The following is a 10,727-nucleotide window of genomic DNA, read 5'->3' as shown; positions in this document are numbered from 1 at the left end:
CTAGGGATAATTTGGTTAGGCTAATTATCCCATGTTAATTAGATAAGACTCAAATTACATGAGCAAGACATGCAAACCCAGCACTTTGGGGATTTTCAAGTTATTTACCTGGTGTCTCTGATTTTGCTAGGAGAAAATGATTTTTTGCTCCCAGGCAAACTAAACCCTCAAATTAGGGCAGTGGTTCCCTCCTGAGCCTTATAAAGGGGGAGCCTGAGACTGTAGGCTCATGAATTGCATCTCAGCTAAGGGTTAGCGTATTATTCCATCTCTCTGGCCTCCCCAGCATGAACCGCCAGTTCACCTACAAGTCGGGGGCTGCCGCCAAGGGGGGCTTCAGCGGTTGCTCGGCAGTGCTCTCAGGGGGCAGCTCGTCCTCCTATCGGGCAGGTGGCAAAGGGCTCAGCGGGGGCTTTGGAAGCCGGAGCCTCTACAGCCTGGGGGGCGCCCGGAGCATCTCACTCAACATGGCCAGCAGCAGTGGGCGGGCAGGGGGCTATGGGTTTGGTCGAAACTGGGCCAGTGGCTTTGCTGGCAGCATGTTTGGCAGTGTGGCCCTCGGGCCTGTGTGTCCAACTGTGTGCCCTCCAGGGGGCATCCACCAGGTCACTGTCAACAAGAACCTCCTGGCCCCCCTCAACGTGGAGCTGGACCCTGAGATCCAGAAAGTGCGCAGCCAAGAGCGGGAGCAGATCAAGGCTCTGAACAACAAGTTTGCCTCCTTCATCGACAAGGTGGGTCTCTTTGGAGCAAGCCAAGCATAGACCCCCTTCCTTCTTCTACTTCTGCTGCCCTCAGGTGGCTTTCTATCTGAGACAGGCGCCTCCCCAAGATGCAGACACAGCAAGAACTGAGTAGGGAGGAACTGGACCAACCTGGACATCAGGGCTGAGGGTGGGGGTGGACAGAGGGGCAGGAAGAGCCAGGGAGCTTAATTTGGGAATGTTCCCAAGAAGCAGGGCAAGTGGCCTCAGAGTTGAGAAGTAGGAGAATGACAGTTTATGAAACTAGGAAGCCAGACAAAGGAGAGGCCCGTGGCAGCCAAGGATTTCTATAAAGCCATGAGACCCAATCTCTCCTCTCATGGGACCCAGAGCAGCTCAGATCCTGGTTGAAAGATGGACTCATAGACTATAATACACCCAATCTATGGGGGAAGGCAGATGGGGAGGAGCAATGGACTAGAGCAGTGGTCCTCAAAAGTTTTCCCTGAACCAGCAGCATCAGCATCATCTGGGCCCCTGTAGAAATGAACATTCTCAGGCTCCAACTCATACCTACTGAATTGCAAGCTCTGGCAGTGGGGCCCAGGAGCCCCCAGGTGATGTTGATGGCCACTTGAGTTTGAGAACCCCTGAGGAAAAAAGGGGTAGCAGGGCCTTGAGAAATAGAGACTTCCTGAGCTCAGGGGAGCAGGGGAAGCTCACCAAGGGTGGCAGTGAGTAGGGTGGCAAAGTGTGAATAGGAGTTCACTGGATGGAGGTGGGGAAAAGAAACCTAGAGAGAGGGAGAAGTCCCGTGTAGCATGGTAGGACTTGTTTGAAGAACGGGGAGAACTTGCCTTTGTGTGAGTATTGGGTGAGTGGTGGAGGAGGGGGAGGAGGGGTGGGCACATGGTGAAGAGCACAAGGAGGAATTTGGACTGGACTCTGCAGGTGATGTGGAACCACTGGACCATTTTGAATAAGGGAATGGTATGGTATTTGTAAGCTACAGCTTGAGAATGCTGGTTCTTCCCCCAGATTAATGCTCTGAGACCAGAGAGTTGGACATGAAAGCAACATGGGAGGGCCCAAGATCCCCAGTCAACTGAGTGCTTGCCTCTGGCTGGGCTGGGAGATGCCATGATGGAGGAGACAGAGAGCAGGCAGAGCACAGTCCAGGCTACCTGGCCCTGAGCAGAGGTGCCCAAGAGTGTGAAGGCCAGTACAAGGCCAGCTTACACATCTAGGGACTTGGCTGCCCATGGACACAGGTCCCTGCAGATTTAGACATTTACTAGTGGTAAATAAAGATGATGAGCCCCTGCCCAATATCAGAGGCTGTCCCCACAAAGAGAACCTCAGTCAGACAAAGGGCCCTGGATGGGGAAGGGTGTGAGGGACATTTTCTAAGTCCAGAGGGCTACGCTTTAAGCTAATATAGTGTAGGACAACACAACCACAGCCCAGGAAAGGAAACCCCACAGGCCCTCCCTATTGACAGAGTGCCTGTTGATTTGGGTCCCAGGTGCGGTTCCTGGAACAGCAGAACCAGGTGCTGGAGACCAAGTGGGAGCTGCTACAGCAGCTGGACCTGAACAACTGCAAGAACAACCTAGAGCCCATCCTCGAGGGCTACATCAGCAACCTGCGGAAGCAGCTGGAGACGCTGTCCGGGGACAGGGTGCGGCTGGACTCGGAGCAGCGCAGCATGCGGGACGTGGTGGAGGACTACAAGAAGAGGTGAGCAGGACCCCATGCCTGGGCTGACTGGCCTGCCAGAGCTGGGCTTCCCCAGCAGGCACTGGGACACTTGCTCAGGGGCACTGAGCTTGGGTGACAGTGGCCCGTCCTGAGTTCCCCTGCCTTGGCAAGATGAGGGCCCTCTCTGGGTGACTGGGCAGTCTGGACAGTGGATAGTCAGCCTCTCAGGCAGTGGTAGGGCTGTTCTTGCAAGTGGCCACCTCCTTGGCACACTCCCTTCTGCTTCCCACTTGAGAAAGCCTCTCAGCTCCTAAGCTCGCTCAGAGGTCCCCCAAATTTCCAGGAACCACCCCTTCCCCAAACCAGCAAGTCAGGGAGTTGGAGTTTCTCTCATTGTCTTCAGGTCCTGGACATTTGGGCCATGCTCCTTCTTCCTGTCCGGCGACAGTTCTAGGTTCCTTTAGATTCACACTTTGGGATGGGGTGAGTTTACTAGCAAGGTATCAGGAAGCTGGAGTGATGCAAGAATCATGGCTACAAGGGATAGCAGCATGTTCCTGTGATTTGGACACTGAATGGGAGGAGGAAGAACCTAGTTACTCCCCAGGCATCAGGGGGAATCCAGACCCAAAATCATCTGGTCCCCTGACCTGGGAGGGAGTTACTTTCAAACCCTGTCTACAGCACTGGCCACATAGTCCTAGTGAGTGGGACAGATTTGCAAAGATGTAGAATAATAGCTGCTAAAAGATACATAGAGTGGACACCTCTTTTCTGCTTTTGTGATGAGAATACACACACACATACCTTGCTCATGTGATGCTTTTCCTATAGGTATGAGGAGGAAATTAACAAGCGCACAACTGCCGAGAATGAATTTGTGGTGCTTAAGAAGGTGAGGAGGAGGTGCATATATATGCCCGTCACCTGGTGGTGGGGCATGGAGGGTGGGGGAGGTAACAGAGAGGAAACTGGGGTCTGTGCTCCTTGTAGAACGACCAGGATCTGAAGTGCCAGAAGAAGATGGAAGGATGTGTTGCTTGGGATATCTTGGGACACCTAGATGTTTACCTAGAATACATTACCTTGTCAGCTTTTAAAAAAAATGTTTTTTTAACGTTTATTTATTATTGAGAGACAGAAAGAGAGCATGAGCAGGGGAGGGACAGAGAGAGGAGGAAACACAGAATCCAAGGCAGGATCCAGGCTCTGAGCTGTCAGCACAGAGCCCAATGCGGGGCTCGAACCCACCAACTGCGGGATCATGACCTCAGCCAAAGTAGGACGCCCAACCAACTGAGCCACCCAGGCACCCCTACCTTGTCAGCTTTTTATATTTGGCGTCGATGGGTGGGAGCCCAGATGTGGATAGCCAATGTCCAGGGTATGTCCACTTTGGCTTGGGGAACAGGACGTGCTTTGGGGAGGGCTGCACGCTTACCTTCCAGCTCTGCCTGTCTCTGGCAAAGTGCTGTGGCTGCCTTGGGCTCTGACTGCCAAATGACCCCCTATAGGAGATAGCTCTCCCTCCCGTAGCCTCTCTTTGAGAAATAGGGGGAGGAACAGGATTCCATCTTGGATGGGGGCAGATGAGTTCCAGAAGCTCGCAGTGAGTCTTGGGTGGAAGTTATGTTCCTGCCCTCTGAGGCCTCACTCCATTCCCGGGGGCAGCTCATCTCAGTGTTGGTGCTTGGGTGTCAGTTCCTGGGAGAGCACTTTCTGGGCTTGAAGAAGGGCGATATCAGGGGGTCTCTGGATTCCTTTAGGATGTGGATGCGGCTTACATGAGCAAGGTGGAACTGCAGGCCAAGGTGGATGCTCTGGATGGAGAGATCAAATTCTTCAAATGTCTGTATGAAGGGGTAAGTCTCCATCCCCCAGCCCCATCCCTAACTCTGTCTTCTGGAAGACAGCCATGTGAATGAGTGGCTATTTGTTCCTTGTAACTTTAAGAGCCCAGGGGATCTCCAGCATTTGGATGCTGGGGGGCATGTAGATCAAAGGAAAGCATGACATCTATCCTGTTGCCTTCAAATTATGTGGACCATCAGTCCCAGCCTGGGACTCCCAGTCACAGTCTCACATCTTTGAGGAAGCCATGGGTCCTTGATGCACTGATGTTCAGCTAAGGATATTCTCATTTCTGCCTGTCTTCTGTCTGCCACTTGGGGTGTCTCCCTGGGTCTTGAACAGGAATCTCTAGGGATAAATGTGGGGGAGTCCTCACACCCTTTCTACTACCTCTGATCATCTGGCTTAAAGCCTGATCCTGTTGGCCAAGCATATGTGGGCTCCTGTGTCCTTAGTGTCTCTTGTGTGGTGGCCAGGCTGTTTCTCCTCTATATTTTCGACTCCTGACCTGTTTCAAGTGACAGATAGATGGGCTGTTTTCTTCTTGGGCTGCTTCCAACTCATTCAGCAGTTTTCAGACGTGGCACTGAAACATCTGGGCTGGGGGGGCTTTGGAGAATACAGCTTGTCTCTACTTGGGAGGGTCTAGGGGCTCTCTATGAAAGGGTCATCACCTTGGCCTTCCTCCATCCACAAATGGCATTTCATGTTTCCTTCCTTCTCATGTAGGAGATTGCTCAGATCCAGTCCCATATCAGTGACACATCTGTCATCCTGTCCATGGACAACAACCGGAACCTGGACCTGGACAGCATCATCACTGAGGTCCGCGCCCAGTATGAGGAAATAGCCCTGAAGAGCAAGGCCGAGGCTGAGGCCCTGTACCAGACCAAGGTGGGCTGAACACCTCCTCAGAGTCCATGGCCCACCATGGTCCACACATTTGTTGGGAGCATGGCACTGTCCTGGGTTCTGGGGTACTCCCAAAGGGAGGAGAAGATGAAGCTCTTGGACTGATCCACAAAGACTGGGGCAGCCATTGACAGACACCCATGGCTGATTGCAAATGAATGTGGCATAAACAGAGTCCTGGATGCTGGGGAGACAGAGGTTAGGGGGCCAAGTGGGACAGGTCAGTACTGACTTCCTGAAGGCTGAGGGGTTTGAACTGAGTCTGAGAGGGAGGAAAACATGGGTAGTTAGCATCTCAACTCTTCCATTAATTACAATAAATTAGGGGGTCTCTTGAATGTCATCTGAGATCAGGTAATTCCTACCTTTCATTCAAGTCCAATTACAAGGATAAAGGGGGAGTATGATCTTAACTCCTTTAATGGGTCATGGGTGGGGAAATGATTCTTTAGATAATTTAGTTTCTCAGATCAGATGGCAACTTCCTAATTGTTCCATGCTATTTATTGGGTTCCTTCCCAGGGGAAATTCACACACTTGAGACCTTATCTTATCTCTCCCCCTGCCTCCTTGATACCATAGGGATGGAAAGATGTGGTCAGCAGGGTTGGGAGGAAGAGAGGGAGGTCCAGGCAACAGCACAGGCCAGGGCTCCTTGATAAGTGTTCAAACCCAAGTTTCCAGTTCCCAAGTCCCTCCACGTGACTGTTGCAAGCCAGTTTCAGGGACGGCCATGTGGCCCAGGCACTCTGGATTGTCAGTGGCCAGTGCTTAACCCCAAACTCCTTCCAGAAGAAGTATGGGGTTATCCATACCTGCAAGTCTCCAATTGGAGCTAAGCCCTTACTGACCAGAGTTTCATTAGTGTAGTTCTAGAAACAGAATTAGAAGGTCTTCTTCTTCTTCTTCCCCTTTCAAAGATGAAGAAGGCAGGGATCAGGGCATTTAAGTAATTTGCCAAGGTCACTTAGCGGGGAATAAATGGAGCTGGATTTGAATCTAGATGACTGACTACAAATTCCACAGTGTTCAGACAAAAGATCAGGACATGACTCTGTTAAGAAGCATTTATAGTGACGACTTAGGATGGGCCAGGAACAGAGTGGAGAAGGACACTGGTCTGTTTGCTTCAGAAGGAGCCTGCTTGGTGTCAGAACTTAGGGAATTAGTGCCTCCCTCCCTGTCCGTTCGTAGGGAGGGCCATCCTCCTCACATAGACTTGCAGAGAAGCAGGGAAAGACCACCTGTCCTGCCCCAGTGTTTATCATCCCAAGATTAGTAGCAAAGATAAACACAGGAACATAGTGAGAAGCCTCTTTGTCTTCCAGGGGACCTGGCATTTTTAAGAGGAATCCTGACTCTAGGGCCTTGTTAGGGTCAGATATGACAACCCATAAGGCCAAGCACCAGTTACACAGAGAGAAGCAGTGTGCAGTCACCAGAGTTCTGAGTGTCACACTTTTCCAAGTTCCTCATAAGCCAGATTCTGGGGTAGAACTAAAATATTCTCTATTGACTGTTCAATGGATGACATCAAGGCGGGAGTGATCCCAAACTAGTAGATGACCTCAAATTCATGGCTAGTGGTGTTAGACTAGCAGAATATACCAACACACACGCGTACGCACGTGCGCACGTGCGCACAGACATACACACACACACACACACACACACACAATGTTCCTCCATTCCCAGAAACAGTTCCAGTAGCCCAGGGCCCAGCTGAGCTATGAAGGGCAGGAAGTCACAGAGAATACAGGTCCCTGTCATCCAGTCATGCTAAGTCTGATGGGGAAGACACAGAAAGGTGTGCTTATAGTACAGTGTGGTAAGATCTATGAACTGGAGTGGTAGGAACTACGGAACCAGAAGTACACCCAATCAAGGAAGATCAAGGAAGGCCTTCCGGAGGAAGCTGATCTGCTTTGGCTGAGTTGGAACTAGCTAGGGAAAAAGGGAAAATGGATGAGAAAGGGTTTTCCAGGTGGAGGTAGAGCCTCATGCAAAGTCTCAGAGACTTGAGAGCACAGGGACCTTTAGGGAACAGTTCAACACAAGTGTAGAGGCAGATGGGCAGGGGTAGCGAAAGATGAGTCTGGAGAGACTGGTGGATGCAAATCTCAAAGCACCTTGATGCCATGCTCATGGTTTGAATTTGATCTTGACTTTGAAGGGCTATCAGTAGAGCAGTGTCATAGTTGGAGTTGTATGTTATATGGTTGCAGTATGGAGAGAAGAAGACTTTCAACAGTCCTTATGTCCAAATGTAACCATCAGTGAGAGAACTGTGCTTAAGACAAACAAATAAATCCCATGAACAGATAGATGTTTGAGTGGGGGGCTGTTGACAGGCCTGGTGAAGTTGGGAACCCCTACCCACCTCTGTCACACTCTGAAGGCAAAGGCATGGTCTGCCAGGCTGAGCTCCACCAGGCCTGAGTCAAGGTCTCTGATTTGCCCCCTGTCCTTCTAGTTCCAGGAGCTCCAGCTAGTAGCTGGCCGGCATGGGGATGACCTCAAGCACACCAAGAATGAGATCTCCGAACTGACTCGGCTTATCCAAAGGCTGCGCTCAGAGATTGAGAGTGTGAAGAAGCAGGTAAAGGGGGCTTTGGAAGTTCCTGGCTCACTCTCCAGGGAGGTGTGAATGGTCTATCACACATACTCCCCCAGACCTCTCTCCTGCTCTACATCCTTCATTTCAGAACCCACTTTCTCAGGTGGAGCCCCCGATCTCATCCTCCACACTTATCTCCCATCTGAAATCTGGAACACTTGGAAAGGTCTTTTCAGAAAGCCAAGTGGCTAAGAGTAAGAATCTCCCCTGACCCAGTTGAGGGGACTCTATCTATCACCATGGATGTGGCTTTGCTGTAGGAATTGGGGCCAGACAGAGGAGGGTCCGACCACAGTCAGCACACGGGGGATGAGGGGTGAAGTGAGGCTTGGAGTGGCTGCCCTTAGAACTCAGGGGAAAATGCTACCTCCTGTCCCGCAGTGCTCTAACCTGGAGACGGCCATCGCCGATGCCGAGCAGCGGGGCGACTGCGCCCTGAAGGATGCCCGGGCCAAGCTGGATGAGCTGGAGGCCGCCCTGCACCAGGCCAAGGAGGAGCTGGCCCGGATGCTGCGGGAGTACCAGGAGCTCATGAGCACGAAGCTGGCCCTGGACGTGGAGATCGCCACCTACCGCAAGCTGCTGGAGGGCGAGGAGTGCAGGTGGGGGGGGGGGGGGGCGGGGAGGGTCTTAGAGCTGGAAGAACTTTTGGACTTTTCTGACTCAGTTTCCCAGAGTGTGGGGGAGGTTGCTGGAGTGGCTGGAGATGCTTTTCAGGTCATGACAAACAGCTTTTAAACAGCATCTGGTCAATGAGACAGCAATCTCCTTTATAGTTTTCCTGCCAGTCTCCAGACCACAACAGGGAGAAAGTCTCAGGATGGTTCTGTTGTGTCTTTAACACCGCTCGGACCCTTGCAAATATCCCTATAAGTAAAGAGATACTAGATCCCAGGTTCAGAGCCTCGGGAAGGCAACAATGTCTAGCCCTAAAGTTTTAAACTGCTTTATTTTCATTATACTTATTTTTACTGCTACCGTTGTTTTTTTTTAATCCTTTTTGATCAGGTAGTGTTGGTTTTCTATTTACCCTGGTGAAGGAAAATGTCTTAAAAAATTTTTTTTTAATTTATTTATTGAGAAAGAGAGAAAGAGAGAATGAGCGAGCACGCGAGTAGGGGAGGGGCAGAGAAAGAGGGAGAGAGAACCCCAAGCAGGCTCCACACTGTCAGTGCAGAGCCCGATGTGGGGTTTCACCTCACAAAACCATGAGATCACAATCTGAGCCGAAGCCAAGAGTTGGACGCTTAACAGACTGAGCCACCCAGGAGCCCCATAAAACTTCTTGTTAAGAGAAATGCATTTTTTTGGTATAAAAGGCAGAGTCCATGAAAAATACTAAGTATGTAACGGTGTGAGTCGTACAGGTTCATAGCACGTCAGAGTGGGGTACGTGAAACACTGACATGTGAAAAGCTTGTTCTAACTGAGCTCCATTGTAGTGCTGAGACCAGCAGAGGAGAAGTTACTGGTCCTAAAATCAGACGGTTATTTCCTTAGGGGCACCTTCTGATGCCAGTATTTCCACACGTGTATTTATTCAGGCAGTAGCCTCCCAGGAATGAAGAAATGGGATAAAGAGGAACCCAGAGGAGGGGCCCTGAGAGGTGCTGTTGTTGGGGGCCCCAAGTTTGCAGGTTGGCACGTGTCTGACGTGGGAAGGGTAGACTGGGGGGCGGGGCAGAGCAGAGACATGCAGGTGCAATGATGACATCTGGCCAGTTGGAGGGGTTCGTGGAGGCTGGGCTCATGTGGCTGATGATCTCAAGCTGCGGTGTGGGGAACTTGGATTCCAAGCGTTGGAGACTTACCTCCCCTTTTCTCTCTGCACAGGATGTCTGGAGAACACACCAATTCTGTGAGCATTTGTGAGTATTTCATGGCTCTGGGGGAATATTTGTAGCCCATTAATGAACACAGAGGAAATGGGTGCCTGCCTCCGGGCCCCCATGGGCTCTGCCTGGTAGATCACCTGGTCACAACCCCCTTCCTCGCTAAGACCTGTTCCCTCTTCCTCCGTGGAGCTCCCACTGGCAGCTTCCCGTCACATTCTGATATTTCACATGGGCCCCTTCCCCAGAGATCTCACCTGTGCTGGGACAAAACTCTCAGCCCACCCTCTTCTGCCTCCCCCGTCCCACGACAGCTCTCCTGCATGATGGAAGCTGTGAGCAGGAAGAACCCACCTCCTCACTGCAAGCAGAGACCTGTGCTCAGGCACGCTGTGCATGACCAGTGTGAGTGCTGGCTCCACAGCGGTCAGCCTGGTCTCCTAAGACAGGCCAGCAAACCTTCCCGAAATCAAGCAATCCGGAAGTTCTTTGAAAAAAATTAAGAGCATATTGTAAAGTTAAATGAGAGCCCTACTGGCTTATGTGATGCTTCAGGAGACACTCTTGGTACTCCTGTTTGTTCAGAGAAGGAGAACACGCCCAATTTGGGGATCCTGTGGGATCTGGGCTAGTTTTTCCAGTGCCTGAGCTGCTCAGGAATTGAGCATATATCCTTAGAGTCCACAGTTGATGTGAAGCGTTTGCTTAAGAGGGAGACATTTAAGCTAGTTGCGGGTGGGAGATTGGAAGGGACTTGGTGTCACCCCTGTCCTGGGACATACACTTATCACTCCTCCCTCCACCCCCACAGCAGTCATCAGCAGCACGGTGGCCGGGACCACGGGCACAGGAGCTGGCTTTGGTTTCAGCGGTTCTGGCACCTTTGGTTACCGGCCCAGCTCTGTCTCGGGGGGCTATGGCATGCTGTCCGGGGCCTGTGTCACTGGCAGTGGGAACTGTGGCCCCCGCGGAGAGGCCAAAACCAGGCTGGGCAGTGCAAGCGAATTCAAGGACGCCCAGGGGAAGACCTCAGCTCTGAGCTCCCCCACCAAGAAAACCACAAGATAAAGTGAAAGTGTATTTCCCCACTGTCCACCTCACCCTGGTTTC

The 10,727-nt window shown here is 51.6% G+C and overlaps 1 protein-coding gene across 1 annotated transcript; it reads left to right on the top strand.

Annotated features, from left to right (window-relative positions):
* The first annotated feature begins 287 nt into the window (after nucleotides 1-287).
* LOC122224591 (keratin, type II cytoskeletal 73) lies at nucleotides 288-10,685 on the top strand. Its single transcript, XM_042946629.1, has 9 exons — nucleotides 288-734; nucleotides 2,230-2,444; nucleotides 3,240-3,300; nucleotides 4,172-4,267; nucleotides 4,986-5,150; nucleotides 7,642-7,767; nucleotides 8,167-8,387; nucleotides 9,619-9,653; nucleotides 10,429-10,685. Exons 1-9 carry the CDS (start codon nucleotides 288-290, stop codon nucleotides 10,683-10,685), a joined length of 1,623 nt encoding a protein of 540 aa, XP_042802563.1.
* The last annotated feature ends 42 nt before the right edge of the window (nucleotides 10,686-10,727 follow it).

This window comes from Panthera leo, chromosome B4 (assembly GCF_018350215.1).
Source record: "Panthera leo isolate Ple1 chromosome B4, P.leo_Ple1_pat1.1, whole genome shotgun sequence".
NCBI classification, from domain to species: domain Eukaryota; kingdom Metazoa; phylum Chordata; class Mammalia; order Carnivora; family Felidae; genus Panthera; species Panthera leo.
The sequence above is the reverse complement of the archived record's forward strand: the minus strand, read 5'-3'. Positions and strand labels throughout refer to the sequence as shown.

Coding starts and splice junctions, on each gene's coding strand:
- LOC122224591 (XM_042946629.1), top strand. CDS start 288: ATGAACCGCCAGTTCACCTACAAGTCGGGGGCTGCCGCCAAGGGGGGC. Junction 3,301..4,171: donor AATTTGTGGTGCTTAAGAAG/GTGAGGAGGAGG, acceptor GGATTCCTTTAG/GATGTGGATGCGGCTTACAT. Junction 8,388..9,618: donor CTGGAGGGCGAGGAGTGCAG/GTGGGGGGGGGG, acceptor CTCTCTGCACAG/GATGTCTGGAGAACACACCA.